The sequence below is a fragment of the Lepus europaeus genome, chromosome X, assembly GCF_033115175.1.
Source record: "Lepus europaeus isolate LE1 chromosome X, mLepTim1.pri, whole genome shotgun sequence".
Classification (NCBI taxonomy): Eukaryota; Metazoa; Chordata; class Mammalia; order Lagomorpha; family Leporidae; genus Lepus; species Lepus europaeus.
Genome location: NC_084850.1, coordinates 127826059 through 127842396, shown reverse-complemented (window position 1 = coordinate 127842396; position 16338 = coordinate 127826059). Strand labels below are relative to the sequence as shown.

Here is a 16338-nt window from a genome sequence, read left to right as displayed (position 1 = left end):
GAGTATAGCTATTCTTCCCTCCATACCTGCCCTCCCACCCACACTCTCACCCCTCCTCCTCCCTCTCCCCTTGCCAGTCCCATTCACCATTAAGAACAATTTCAATTAGCTTTGTACACAGAAGACCAACTGTATACTAAGTAAAGATTTTAACAGTTTGCACACAGACACACACATACACACACAAACACCAAAAAAGTAAACAAAAAAAAAACTGTTTGAGAACTAGTTTTACAGGTAACTGATATATTACAACTCATTGAGGACAGAGGTCCTGCATGGGGAATTAGTGCACAGTGATTCCTGTTGTTAATTTAACAATTGACACTCTTATGTATGATGTCAGTGATCACCCGAGGCTCTTGACATGAGCTGCCTAGGCTATGGAAGCCTTTTGAATCCACAAACTCCACCAGTATTTAGACAAGCCCATAAGCAAAGTGGAAGTTCTCTCCTCCCTTTAAAGAAAAGTACATCCTTCTTTGATGGCCACTTCTTTCCTCTGGTGTCTCACTCACAGAGATCCTTCATGTAGAACTTTTTAAAAACTATTTTCTCTTAGACTAGAGCAATAAGCTCCCTCCCTAATCTGCCATCTTGGTGCTCCCCTGTTTTGTTTTTAACAGTAAGGTAAGTCTGGAGGATATGATGCTAAAGCTTATTTTTTGTAGGTGTTGCCATTTTCATTTCATAATTTAAAGCATTTCACATAATAATTTACTTTTTAGAGATCTAGTGACTGCAAAAGATATACAGGTACTTTTCACAGATTGGAGATTTTCAAAGGTTCACTTATTTATATACTTGAAAGGGGCACACACTCATACACACACACACACACAGAGAGAGAGAGAGAGAGGGAGAGAGAGAAATCTTTTACTTATTGGTTCACTCTCTATATGGCTGCAACATCCAGGTCTGGGCCAGGCTGAAGCCAGGAGCCAGGAACTCCATCCTGGCCTCCACATGGGTGGCAGGGGCCCAAGAACTTGGGCCATCTTTCATTGCCTTCCCAGGTCCAATTGCAGGAAGGTGGATCAGAAGCAGAGCAGCCAGGACATGATCCAGCACTCCAATATATGATGCCAGCATCAGAAACAGCACCTTAATCCTCTTGCCACAATGCTGGCTCCCACACTGGAGATTTTTTGAAGATATTGTGTCTATATCAAGACAGATACCCTCAAGTGTGTGAGTTAAGCCTGCTCTGCTGGACATCCACATTAGTTCTATCTGAATGATAAAGAGATCATCCCTCTCAATGATGTTGAGCACTGAAACTATTTTTCCAAACATGATATTTTAGAAATACAAAGAACAAAACAACATAATGAATGGTTGTGTAGCAGCTACCTATATTAAGTAAGAAAGTACTGCAAAACAATGGAAATACTTACATGTCCTTTCTCATATTTCCCCTACTACAGAATTCAGATTTATTATTCTCATGAATGTCTTTGATTCTAATTATATTGAACTCCTAGATTCATTTTGGGGCAACTTAAATATTTATGATCACTGAATCTTTCTCTCTATAAACATAGCATATATTTATAGTACATTTTGAGTTTTTCATAAAATCTTATAATAGTTTATAATTTCCTTCATAAAGGTCACATACATTTTTGTTAATGCTATTACAGAGTAACTTTTAAAATTACTGTTGAGGGGCTGGCACTGTGGCATAGTAGGTTAAGCCTCTGCATGTGGTGCCAGTATCCCATATGGGTGCTGGTTCATGTCTGAGCAGGTCCTCTTCTGATCCAGCTCTCTTCTATGGCCTGGGAAGGCAGTGGAAGATGGTCTAAGTGTTTGGGCCCCTGCACCCAAGTGGGAGACTCAGAGGAAGCTCCTGGCTCATGGCTTCAGATTGGCTTGGCTTTGGCAGTTGTGGCCATTTGGGGAGTGTACCAGTGGATGCATGACTTCTTTCTCTCTAACAGTGCCCTTCAAATAAATAAATATTTTTAAATTACTATTAAAAATGGCCTCTTTAAAAATTACATTTCTAACTTTGTCACTGATATATGGTAATATAATAGATTTTCTTTTCCTTTTTTAAAATAATATTTGTGGTTCACCTAGTGAATTTGCTGAAGTATCTTATCAATTCTAATAATTTTCCTGTGTATTGTCTTGGTTTTTCTGTATAGATATTTGCATATTCTCCAAAAGGCGGTAGTTTTACTCTTTACTTTCCAAATCTAATGCATTCTACTTTTTTTTTTCAAATTCGTATCTTACCATACGATTATTATCGCTAGTAAATTGTTGAAATGAAATAAAGATGAAGTTATCTTTTTCTTGATCCTATTTAAAAGATAAGGCTGCTAGACAACATGATCTTACATAGAATCCTAAAGAGTTCACCAAAGACTATTAGAATTAGTAAAATAATTTAGTAGAAGTACAGAATAGAAAATTAACAAAGAAAAATCAGTAATATTTCTATACATTAACAAAGAAATCAAGAAAATAATTTCAATTACAAAAGCTACAGAAATACCCAAGAATAAATTTAACTAAGGAGATAAAAGATCTCTAATTGGAAAACAGTAAAACACTAGTGAAAAAAAATTAAGGAAGACACAAATAGAGCGGCAAGATGGTGGAATAGGAAGGGAGCACATTGATAGTTCAGAAACACACAGGTTAATAACAGTGGAGATACTGCAGGGTCAAGGAAGAATAGGGGAAGAAACAGCAGAGGAAACTCTTCCGGAACTAGTGATTCACAGTGGACCTGCGTGGAGAGCGTGGGAGCCCAGGTTTGGGACACCAGTGGCAGAATCAACGCACCAGCGCTGGAACGCGAGATGAGCCGAACCTCAATAGTCTGAGATACCAGCAGGCAAGCAGAAAGAGGAGACTAGAGGGAATGAGGCTTGAAACTCCGTGGGGAAAAGTTCACCAGGCTAACTAGAAGAGAGAGAGGAAAAAAAAAAAAGTGACCGATACGGACACGAGTTTCTCTCTCTCCGCTCACCCCTCAAAGGCTAACAAGACAAAGAGCGGTCACCATTTTGGACATACGTCATAAGCAGGGCAACCTCAGGTCTGCACCGGCCCTGAGCCTAGCAGAAAAACCTGACTCTGGGGGGAGGGGTGAAATAACAGGAGATTAGCATCTAACTTGGCAACCCAGTGGGAGACTGCAGGAGAATTGGAGCCCACACTGAGGGCAGCAGAGATTCCCTGTGTGGTTCTTGGGAAAGAGCTTCTGATCTCTGGCTCCTGTGGGTATATCAATCACCTGCTAACTACCTCCAATTACGTTCAGCTGTGTGGAATTACTTCCCTTTTGAATCAAAAAAAAAAAAGAGAGAGAGAGAGAGAGAGAGAGAGAGAGAGAGAGAGAAAGAAAGAGAAATTTACCACGCCTAACCTGGGAGTGTCCTCTTTGACACACCCTCAACTCTGAGGAACCAAACAGAGCTCTCAGGCCACACTCATTTCAAGCCTCTAAGGCTCCACTGCAAGCAGACAGTCCACTTAATATAGAGCCATAGTGTAACAAGAAAAAACACCACAGTGAAGAAACCAAATATCTCCAACATGCCAAACAACAAACGCAAAAACTGAGGTAACAAGAACAAGGAAGACACTATGACGCTCCCAAATGAAAAAGACACCCCAATTCAAGATTATGAAGATGATGAGATAGAAGAAATGCAATAAGTGGATCTCAAAAAATTGATAAGAACATTAAGAAGTTCTCAAAAACAAATTCTTGAACTACAGAAATCCTTAATGGACAAGATAGAAAATCTCTCTCGTGAAAATGAAATATTAAGGAGGAATCAAAATGAAATGAAACAACTAGTACAACAAGAAACTGTGATAGTGACGAGAAATCATAATGAAATGAAGAATTCAATAGATCAAATGACAAACACATTAGAGAGCCTTAAAAACAGAATGGGCGAAGCAGAAGAGAGAATATCAGACTTAGAAGACAGAGAACAGGAAAGGAAACAAGCAAACCAAAGAAAAGAAGAGGAAATTAGAAATCTAAAAAATATTGTCGGGAATCTACAGGGTACTATTAAAAAACCTAACATTCGGGTTCTAGGAGTTCCTGAAGGCATGGAGAGGGAGAAAGGATTAGAAGGCATTTTTAGTGAGATACTAGCAGAAAATTTCCCAGGTTTGGAGAAGGACAGAGACATCTTAGTACAGGAAGCTTATAGAACCCCTAATAAACATGACCAAAAGAGATCCTCACCACGACATGTTGTAATCAAACTCACCACAGTGAAACATAAAGAAAAGATTCTAAGATGTGCAAGAGAGAAACGTCAGATTACTCTCAGAGGATCTCCAATTAGACTCACAGCAGACTTCTCATCAGAAACCCTACAAGCTAGAAGGGAATGGCGAGACATAGCCCAGGTACTAAGAGAGAAAAACTGCCAGCCCAGAATATTATATCCTGCAAAGCTCTCATTTGTGAATGAAGGTGAATTTAAGACTTTTCATAGCAAACAGAAACTGAAAGAATTTGTTGCCACTCGTCCTGCCCTGCAAAAGATGCTTAAAGATGTGTTACACACAGAAACACAGAAACATGGTCATCAATATGAAAGAAGGTAAAGGAAGGAAACCTCACAGCAAAAGATCACAGGAAGCTCAATTTCTCTTTGACATAGAATTAAAATCTGATGTTCTGTTAAAGCAATGTGTTAAAGTAATCTATTATGTTCTCTTGATGTCTGGTAAATTCTAATTGTGCAAAAACAGCTGAATTTTTATTAAGAGCTATGGGTTATTTAAATATGTGCTTATTTTCAAAGATTTGAATAATCACCTTGTAACAATGATCAAATTTGGTCTATGTTATGTCATGATTTTAAGGAATCTTATTTCAACCAGATATTTTGGATTTTGAGCCTTCTTGGCATTCTTGACAGGCATTCAAAAAATCAAAGTTCCAAACAATCTGGACTCTAAAATTTCCAGTAAATCTTGGACTTTGGTTTTTCCAGTTTCGGCCCAACGGAAAAAATGAAGGACCTATGTCTCTCATCTTATAGAGACACCAACTAATCAGGCTATTTGGATTATAGTAGAATTACTGTCAAGATGTGACATGGTACCAAATTTTAAGTTTCTATAATGGAAAATGCTATTTAATACAAATGATTGAGAATTAAAAAGTCTAATGATCTTGTGTTACTAGACATGATAGTTATCTTAATGAGAAAGCCTCAGATGCCTAAAGGGTTAAATACTTGTAAAATCCTACAGGTGCTTTCAAAAATACTGTGAAGTAAGCAAGTGCCTCTTGTTGGTTGATGAGTTTATAATTTTAAACATGGCGACTTAAAGTCTTTTGTCATCCACAGTTATATATGATTTGCTGCTCATAAAACTAAAGCGTTGTTGGTTCTGTGTTTAGCTGTCCTCCTATAGGTTCCTATGGACTTTTTCCAGCCACTTCTATTGTATTCAGTACTTTGGGATGGATCTGTAAACAGATGAAGCCAATAATGTATTGACAGTACCAACTGAGAGAAAGTATGGTTAACTGAGGTTACTAAAAACAAAAAGCAATTCAAATCAATTGGCCATCTACAAAAAGAGTTAAAGATTTTAAAAGCTATTATTAAAATTGCTATATTGGACTATTATGCCATGTTATATGTGTGTATATATTGTATGTCCACATGGGAAAATTTTATTAAGAGTTTTATTTTAATTGGCTTAAGATTAGATTGTCCATAAATTTAAGCTGCTAAAATCAATCAAAGATAAATTTAATTTGTGTGACCTGAATCTCTGTATCATGTTTTAAACTTGTTAGTAGAATATAGATAAGATTGTCCATAAATTTAAGCTGCTAAAATCAATCAAAGATACATTTTAATTTGTGTGACCTGAATCTGTGTATCATATGTTTTAAACTTGTTGGTAGAAAGAAACTAAAAACATTTTATATGGTTGTGCTTCAGTTTACTGGTTAAACAATCTACACCATGTTAGATATTTAAGAGGTGTTTTCAAATACATGATCCTTAAAAATTATAGAAGGCATTGGACCTTCTGGTAAATGTTTTCTTAAGTTGTTATCTAATGGTTGAAACTGTTTGCTAAGTATTCATGTGATATTGCTATTGTCAGCAAGCGATCTAGGACTTGCTCCCTCATTTCTCTATTCTAACCCCAACTTGTTCTTTCATTTCTCTATTCTCCTCAAGGTAGGAAACTAATTCTATTATGAAGGAATCTGTAAGATGCACAATTTAATCTTTAGACCTCATAAAAAAGATGGCTAACATTTTTCTGTAATAGCATAGCCAAAATAAGAACTTAAATAATAATCTCATAGCTAGATTTACTTCGCCATCAGCAAAGTATACAGTAAGTAGAAAAAACCTCTCAGACCAAAGGGAAAGAAAGTTTTTAAGTGAGAATATAATTTTCCTCATGGGCATTGTCTACCTTAGAAAAACTACTACAGAACATGCCTGTGACTATAGACTTGTAGTTCAGGCCACCGAAGGTTAGAGATGGGACATGGGCACTCCCTTGACTTGCATCCTCTGGTCTGCTTGAACACAAACCAGGAGGAAAAGAAAGCTAGGCATCAGAAGCAATGGGTGGCAGGCCTATTAATGGCTGATCTGTACAGTGATCTGCCCTCAAGGAGACCCAGCAGGCCAGGCCACTGCAGTGGCTTTCAATGTGGTAAGCCTGGGCTTCAGCAGAAGTCAGCTTGTGAAGAGCCCTGGCAGCTCTGCCAAGAGTTGGATCACTGGAAATGGACCTGCCCTGGAGTCGAAGGATGCCCAGGTCAGAGCCACAGATCTTATTGGCTCTAAGCTGAAAAGCCCTTCACTCAGCACAACTTCCAAAGTGACCACTGCAGCTGAGGGGACGGCCAAGTACGGTCAGCAACATTGCAGGCAGAACTGTAAATTTCTTGTTAGAGATGCCACCTGCCTTTACCTGGCCAGCTCTCCTCCCAGGCCAGCCAAGTAATGAAGGTCAACAGAGTGCCTTCCCCTAGGAGGTTCACACCTCCCTTAGGATATACCCCATGTGAAGAGATAGATAGGTCTGGGCCTCTTAACTTACAAGGCCTAAAGCCCACCAGATTATTAACAAGCCCCTCCTGTCAGGTTCTATTTGCCTCTCAATCAGAAAACTTAATTGTAGCTTAGACAGCACCTTTCTTAGCTCCTCTAATAATGACTCTGTCCTTTGTTCTAGACCCTGTCTAGTGCACTTGGGCCTCATTCCTTTGTAATCATAACCTCTACTCTACCACCAATGGCTCTACTCCCAACCTGTGTGTACTGATGGTCCTCTTCCCCACTTAATGCTGTATAATTGTTCAAACCTGGTAAATGCCACTCTTAGGATCATTTGTTACTATCCTCACCCTGTCTTTTATGACCTTGTCTAAATATGATCAGAGTTGGCAAACTTGGAAGGCTTCCATAGCCTTGGCAACTCATGACGAGAGCCTAGGGTGGTTACTGGCACCATAAACTAGAGTGTCAATTTGTTGGGTCAACAACAGGAGCCACTGTGCACTTGCTCCTCATGTGGGATCTCTGTCCTTAATGTGCTGTACATTTTGATTTAATGCTATAACTAGTACTCCAACAGTATGTTTTACTTTGTGTTTCTATGTAGGTGCAAACTATTAAAATCTTTATACTAAATTGATCTTCTGTATATAAAGAGAACTGAAAATGAAATCTTGATGTGAATGGAAGGGAAGAGGGAGCGGGAGAGGGGAGGGTTGTGGGTGGGAGGGAAGTTATGGGAGGGGGAAGCCATTGTAATCCATAAGCTGTACACTGGAAATTTATATTCATTAAATAAAAGTTAAAAAAAATAAAAATTAAAAAGATAAAGTGAAAAAAAAACCAAAAAACAAAAAAAAAACAAACAAAAATAAGACACAAATAAATGGGAAGATATCATATTCATAGATTGGAAGAATTAATATTGTTGAAATGCCCATACCATCCGAAGTGACCTATAGATTCAATTCCAATTACATTTTTTCATAGAAATAGTAAAAAAGAAAAAAAATCCTACAGTTCATTTTTTTTGACAGAGTGGATAGTGAGAGAGAGAGAGACAGAGAGACAGGTCTTCCTTTGCCGTTGGTTCACCCTCCAATGGCCGCTGCGGACGGCGCATCTCGCTGATCTGAAGCCAGGAGCCAGGTGCTTCTCCTGGTCTCCCATGGGGTGCAGGGCCCAAGGACTTGGGCCATCCTCCACTGCACTCCCTGGCCACAGCAGAGATCTGGCCTGGAAGAGGAGCAACCGGGACAGAATCCGGCACCCCAACCGGGACTAGAACCCGGTGTGCCAACGCTGCAAGGCGGAGGATTAGCCTGTTAAGCTACAGCGCCGGCCAATCCTACAGTTCTTATGGAGCTAAAGCATGAGGCATCAGATTAATTGTTTTCAAAATCCTCTACAAAGCTACAGTAATCAAAACATTATGAACCTGGCATAAAAATGGACACATGGGTGGGGGCGGGCCTTCCAGGGGCGGGCCCTCGGGCCGCGGCACGTGGGTGAGGAAGGTTAGGTCCAGATACTCTTGCTCCTTGCTGCCCAAGAAATGTCTTCGCTTTCAGAATATGCCTTGCGCATGACTCGGCTGAGTGCCCGGCTGTTTGGAGAAGTTGCCAGGCCCACTGACTCCAAGTCTATGAAAGTGGTGAAACTGTTCAGTGAGCAGCAGATGGCCAAGAGGAAGGAGACTTACGACTGGTATCCCAATCACAACACGTACTTTGCACTCATGGGGATCCTCCATTTTCATGGCCTCTACAGAGATGAGCACCAAGATTTTAAGGAGGAGCAAGTACATCTGAAGAAGCTTCGTGGGAAGGGGAAACCCAGGAAAGGAGAAGGGAAGAGAGCCACAAAGAAGTAGTAGTACTGGCCTTGGAGAGAGAGCTGCTCAGCGACAGAGAGGAGAGCGTGTGTGTCTGCACGCGATGCCTCGTTCCCCACGAAGCTTAGCTGGAGGAACACGGTCCCCTCCATGCCCACGTCTGACCCAGGGAAGCACTCTAATTCTGCAGAATTACTCGGTGTTGGTTTTACAATCTCATGTTCACCTAACTAATGAAATGGATGTATAAATTACTGTCTGATGACTTGTTTGGGGCGGGAGTAGAGGGAAGCCTCCTTGAGTGTCAGAGATTCCTCCTCACTCTTCCTGCCTCCCCACCAACGTTACCCAGACTTCTTTCCTCTCTGGCCATTCAGCCACTGTCTCCACCTGCAAGCCCACAAACTCTGCCTCTCCGCCTACTCCTCTGAGAATATAAGAAATGGTGGATTAAAACACCTGAAAGAGTATTGAATACCTGTTTACTGTGCAGAAGGTATTGGGCCCTAGTAGTGCAGTGGTAACAAGAGAAGCAATCCTTATCTCATAGAACTTTCAATCCTATGGAAGAGACTACTACTTAATTCAATTACTACTATTACTTACAATTGTATTAAATGCTACAAAAGAAAAAGCCAGACTCAGGGGCCAGCGCCTGCCATGCCAGCATCCCATGTGGGTGCTCGTTCGAGTCCTGGCTGCTCCACTTCCGATCCAGCTCTCTGCTATGGCCTGGGAAGGCAGTGGAGGATGGCCCAGGTTCTTGGGCCCCTGCACCCACATGGGGAACGGGGGAAGCTCCTGGCTCTGGCTTTGGATTGGTTGCGGCCATTTGGGGAATGAGTAAGTGGATGGAAGACCTCTCTCTCTCTCTCTCTCTCTCTCTCTCTCTCTCTCTCCCCCTCCCTCTCCCTCCCTCCCTCACTCCCCCCCTTAGTAATTCTGACTTTCAAATAAATAAATCTTTTAAAAAAATGGACACATAGTCCAATGGAATAGAATAGAGAAATCATAAATAAGTCCATGTATTTATAGTCAACTTATCTGTGACGAAGCTGAAAAGAATACATAATTGGGATGCATTTATGGTCAATTTATTTTTGACAAAGCTACCAAGAATATATAATGGGAACAGGACAATGTCTTCAGAAAGTGGTGTTGAGTAAACTAGGTAGGTATCTACATGGAAAAGAATGAATTTAGATCATTGTCTCACACCACACACAAAAATCAACTCAAAATTGATTAACACTTAAACATAAGACCCAAAAGTGTAAAAACACTAGAGGAAAATGTATGGGAAATGTTCCAGGACACTGGTTCAGGGACTGAATTTTTGGATATGTCCCCAAAAGTACAGGCAACAAAAGCAAAAGAAAAGTGATTACATGAAACTTAAAAGCTTTTATTATTTATTTATTTATTTATTTTTGACAGGCAGAGTGGACAGTGAGAGAGAGAGACAGAGAGAAAGGTCTTCCTTTTCCATTGGTTCACCCCCCCCCCCCCAATGGCTGCTGTGGCCAGCGCACTGCGCTGATACAAAGCCAGGAGCCAGGTGCTTCTCCTGGTCTCCCATGTGGGTGCAGGGCCCAAGAACTTGGGCCATCCTCCACTGCCTTCCCGGGCCACAGCAGAGAGCTGGATTGGAAGAAGAGCAACCAGGACAGAATCCGGCACCCTGACCGGGACTAGAACCCCGTGTGCTGGTGCCACAGGCAGAGGATTAGCCTATTGAGCCCTGGCACCAGCCGAAACTTAAAAGCTTTTAAACAGGAAAGGAAAAAAGCAAGAATGAAGAGACAACCTAAAGAGAGAATGTTCGCAAACACTACATCTGATAATGTGTTACTGTCCAAAATATATAGGAAACTCAACCAACTTAATAGTAAGAGAACAAATAACCCAACTAAAAAATCAGCAAAGCACCTAACGACGCATGTCTCTAAAGAAGACATACAAATGGCTGACAGTTACATGAAAAAATGCTCAATATCCCTAATCATCAGGGAAATAAACTTAAAAGCATCATGAATTGACACTTCACATTTGTAAGAATAGGAAGAAATAGATCATAAATATGAAAGATATCAAGTGTTGGCAAGGACATGGAGAAAAGAGAACCATTACATATTATTAGTAGGAACATAAATTAGTATTGTCATCAGGAAAGCAGTATGAAAGTTTCTCAAAAGTTAAAAATATAACTCGTCTATGAGTTCTGATAGTCTCTTAGTAGAGTTCTTTGGGTCTCCTACAGAATCATATCATCTGCAAAAAGGGATAGTTTGAGTTCTTCCTTCCCAATTTGTATCCCTTTAATTTCTTTTTCTTGCCTAATAGCTCTGGCTAAAACTTCCAGAACTATATTGAATGGCTGTGGTGAGAGTGGGCATCCCTGTCTGGTACCAGATCTCAGCGGAAATGCTTCCAACTTTTCCCCATTCAATAGAATGCTGGCCGTGGGTTTTTCATAAATTGCTTGATTGTATTGAGGAATGTTCCTTCCATACCCAGTTTGCTTAGAGTTTTCATCATGAAAGGGTGTTGTATTTTATCAAATGCTTTTTCTGCGTTTATTGAGAGAATCATATGGCTTTTCTTCTGCAGTCTGCTAATGTGGTTTATCATGTTGATTGTTTTGCGAACGTTGAACCATCCCTGCATACCAGGGATAAATCCCACTTGGTCTGGGTGGATGGTCTTTCTGACATGTTGTTGCATTCTATTGGCCAGAATTTTATTGAGGATTTTTGCATCTATGTTCATCAGGGATATTGGTCTGTAATTCTTTTTCAATGCTGTATCTTTTTCCGGCTTAGGAATTAAGGTGATGCTGGCTTCATAGAAAGAATTTGGGAGGATTCCCTCTTTTTTGATTATTCTAAATAGTTTGAGAAGAATAGGAGCTAGTTCTTCTATAAATGTCTGGTAGAATTCAGTGGTGAATCCATCTGGTGCTGGGCTTTTCTTGGTTGGGAGGGCCTTTATTACTGTTTCAATTTCTGTCTCAGCTATAGAAGAGTTTGGCAAAGTAGCAGGATATAAAAATCAATGCACAAAATTCAACAGCCTTTGTATACACAGGCAATGCCACAGCTGAGGAAGAACTTCTAAGATCAATCCCATTCACAATAGCTACAAAAACAATCAAATACTTTGGAATAAACTTAACCAAGGACGTTAAAGATCTCTACAATGAAAACTACAAAACCTTACAGAAAGAAATAGAAGAGGATACCAAAAAATGGAGAAATCTTCCATGCTCATGGATTGGAAGAATCAATATCATCAAAATGTCCATTCTCCCAAAAACAATTTATATATTCAATGCAATACCAATCAAGATACCAAAGACATACTTCTCAGATCTGGAAAAAATGATGCTGAAATTCAAATGGAGACACAGGAGAAATCGAATAGCCAAAGCAATCCTGTACAACAAAAACAAAGCCGGAGGCATCGCAATACCAGATTTCAGGACATACTACAGGGCAGTTGTTATCAAAACAGCATGGTACTGGTACAGAAACAGATGGGTAGACCAATAGAACAGAATAGAAACACCAGAAATCAATCCAAACATCTACAGCCAACTCATATTTGATCAAATATCCAAAACCAATCCCTGGAATAAGGATAGTCTATTCAATAAATGGTGCTGGGAAAATTGGATTTCCACGTGCAGAAGCATGAAGCAAGACCCCTACCTTTCACCTTACACAAAAATTCACTCAACATGGATTAAAGTCCTAAATCTATGACCCCACACCATCAAATTATTAGAGATCATTGGAGAAACCCTGCACGATATAGGTACAGGCAAAGACATCTTGGAAAATACCCAAGAAGCACAGGCAGTCAAAGTCAAAATTAACATTTGGGATTGCATCAAATTGAGAAGTTTCTGTACTTCAAAAGAAACAGTCAGGAAAGTGAATAGGAAACCGACAGAATGGGAAAAAATATTTGTAAACTATGCTACAGATAAAGGATTGATAACCAGAATCTACAAAGAAATAAAGAAACTCCATAACAACAAAACAAACAACCCACTTAAGAGATGGGCCAAGAATCTCAATAGACATTTTTCCCAAAGAGGAAATCCAAATGTCCAACAGACACATGAAAAAATGTTCAGGATCACTAGCAATCAGACAAATGCAAATCAAAACCACAATGAGGTTTCACCTCACCCCAGTGAGAATGGCTCACAAAGAGAAATCTACCAACAATAGATGCTGGAGAGGATGTGGGGAAAAAGGGACACTAACCCACTGTTGGTGGGAATGCGAACTGGTTAAGCCACTATGGAAGTCAGTCTGGAGATTCCTCAGAAACCTGAATATAACCCTCCCATACAACCCAGCCATCCCACTCCTTGGAATTTACCCAAAGGAAATTAAACTGGCACACAAAAAAAGCTGTCTGCACCTCAATGTTTATTGCAGCTCAATTCACAATAGCTAAGACCTGGAATCAACCCAAATGCCCATCAACAGCAGACTGGATAAAGAAATTATGGGACATGTACTCTATAGAATACTATACAGCAGCAAGAAACAATGAAATCCGGTCATTTGCAACAAGATGGAGGAATCTGGAACACATCATGCTGAGTGAATTAAGCCAGTCCCAAACAGAGAAATATCATTTGTTTTCCCTGATCGGCGACAACTAACTGAGCACCAAAGGGGAAACCTGTTGAAGTGAAATGGACACTATAAGAAACAGTGACCTGATCAGCTCTTGTCCTGACTGTTAATGTACAATGTAAGACTTTATCCTTTTTAGTATTTTGTTGTTGTTGTTGTTCTAGTACTAGTGGTTGAACTCTGTAATTAACACACAATTATTCTTAGGTGTTTAAATTTTAACTGAAAAGTGATCCCTGTTAAATATAAGAGTGGGAAAAAGAGAGGGAGGAGATGTACAATTTGGGACATGCTCAAGCTGACTTGCCCCAAATGGTGGAGTTAGAAATGTGCCAGGGGATTCCAATACAATCCCATCAAGGTGGCATGTACCAATGCCATCTCACTAGTCTAAGTGATCAATTGCAGGTCACAATTGATCACACTGATAGGTCTAAGAGTCAAAGGGATCACACAAACAAGAGTAGTGTCTGCTAATACTAACTGATAGAATCAAAAAGGGAAAAAACTATCCAACATGGGAAGTGGGATACACAGCAGACTCATAGAATGGCAGATGTCCTAAATAACACTATGGCCTCAGAATCAGCCCTTAAGGCATTTGGATATGGCTGAAAAGCCCATGAGAGTATTTTAGGCATGGAATGCCAAGACACTCTGGAAAAAAAGAAAAAAAGAAGACCTAAATGAAAGATCTCTGCGAGTGAGATCCCAGTGGAAAGAACGGGGCCATCAAAGAAGGAGGTACCTTTCTCTGAAGGGAGGAGAGAACTTCTACTTTGACTATGACCCTGTCGGAATAAGATAGAAGTCATCGAACCCTAAAGGCTTTCATAGCCTTGGCAACTCCTGACTAGAGCCTAGGGAGATTACTGACGCCATAAACAAGAGTGTCAAATTGTTAAGTCAACAACAGGAGTCACTGTGTACTTACTTCTCATGTGGGATCAGTCCTTAATGTGTTGTCCAATGTGAAGTAATGCTATAACTAGTACTCAAACAGTATTTTTATACTTTGTGTTTCTGTGTGAGTGCAAACTGATGAAATCTTTACTAATTATATACAGAATCCATCTTCTGTATATAAAGATAATTGGAAATGAAAAAAAAAACCTGGTGTTAAATTGGAAATGGCATAGAAAATTAATTAATTTTTTAAAAATATTATGTAGGATCTCTGTCTTTAATGTGCTGTACACTGTTATTTAATGCTATAACTAGTACTCCAATGGTAGTTTTTTCACTTTGTGTTGCTATATGGGGGCAAACTGTTGAAATCTTTACTTAATATATACTAAACTGATCTTCTGTATATAAAGAGAATTGAAAATGAATCTTGATGTGAATGGAAGGGGAGAGGGAGTGGGAAAGGGGAGTGTTGTGGGTGGGAGGGAAGTTATGGGAGGGGGGATGCCATTGTAATCCATAAGCTGTACTTTGGAAATGTATATTCATTAAATAAAAGTTTAATAAATGAAAAAAAAATTAACCCTTAAAAAAAAAAGAATTCTGACTTCAAGGAACTGAGGTCACTAAGGTAGCGAACTCCATTACAATTTCAATGACTAGAGTGGAGATACCTGGTAAGATGCCAGAGACAGTACTGGAGGGAATAGTGGTCCTTTTATTCATTTTGGTGTTCCTCAACTAGTATCGTAAAGCAAGTAACTGTTCACACTTAAGTAGGCTCCTTCATACCATGTAACCTGGAGACATAACCCTTTGACAGCATAAAACAGTTATTTTGTTTTTTCTTTCCTTTCCCCACTACAAAAGTTACTTTCTCTCTCCCCTGATTTCTGACACTAGTCCTTTTCATGTAGACATTTTTCTTATTCTATTCCTCTAGAGGCTTTCTTGTTCATCTAATTATAAATTCCTAAGTGAGGTCTTGTTTCTTCCTTTCTGCAAGATTTGCAGATTACATGACATTGTATCTAATTCAACTTCATAAATTTACAAATGTCACAAAAATTACATCGAAAGTGGGGGAAAGTGCCTTTGTAAAAATAAGAAAATGGAAGGATAGCAACAATTCAGGGAGATTATGCTAAAATTAATTCTTTTTTTTGCCATTTCTACATTTTTAATGAGAAAAAGGAGAAAATAATTCATTTCTTAGAAGGGCAGGAAGAAATATAGGAGCTTAGGCCTTGTGATAAATTCTAAAGGAAGAGGACAATGCATCATTTTTTTACAAAGGATTTAGAACAGTTGACAAAAGTCAAATGCATATAGGCAAACTCAAATGCATTTAGTTTTAACCAGAGATAAATAAAAATAACTCTTTTCTCTCATGTCCCCAGAGAATTAGAGAACTGGCAAAAGTAACGTATTTTTCACTTTGTAAAAACCATGAGTAAATAGGTGTTTCTAGAAATCTCATAATGTGTATTCTTTTCATCACCACTTTTAGAAAATTCAGCCAAATGGATTATGATTTGTACACCAAGGAGCTTGGCTCCTGAGATGGTTCTATCATTCTCTGAATGTTCTAACGATTTAAAGCATTTTGGAAGAATGCCCTGAAAAGAAGCATAATGTATGTCTCTCGTGGCTACAAAACGGACATTGCACATGCCTCCAATGCTTGTTTACTTTAACGTAGAATTCAGAAGAATCAGGGTTGCTTATCAATTTCCCTACTCCTTAGGAGACATAAAGATGCTAAAATATCTATTAACTTGTTACTCCCTACAGTTAGGGTGGGAAATGGGAAGACAATTTCCCAGACTCTAAATTTCTTTTTTTTATTAAACTTTTATTTAATGAATATAAATTTCCAAAGTATAGCTTATGGGTTACAATGGCTTCC

The 16338-nt window shown here is 39.4% G+C and overlaps 1 protein-coding gene across 1 annotated transcript; it reads left to right on the top strand.

Annotated features, from left to right (window-relative positions):
* The first annotated feature begins 8532 nt into the window (after nucleotides 1-8532).
* On the top strand, nucleotides 8533-8936 carry LOC133753504 (small ribosomal subunit protein mS33-like). Its single transcript, XM_062184171.1, has one exon. It carries the CDS (start codon nucleotides 8590-8592, stop codon nucleotides 8905-8907), a length of 318 nt encoding a protein of 105 aa, XP_062040155.1. The 5' UTR covers nucleotides 8533-8589; the 3' UTR covers nucleotides 8908-8936.
* Nucleotides 8937-16338: the final 7402 nt, after the last annotated feature.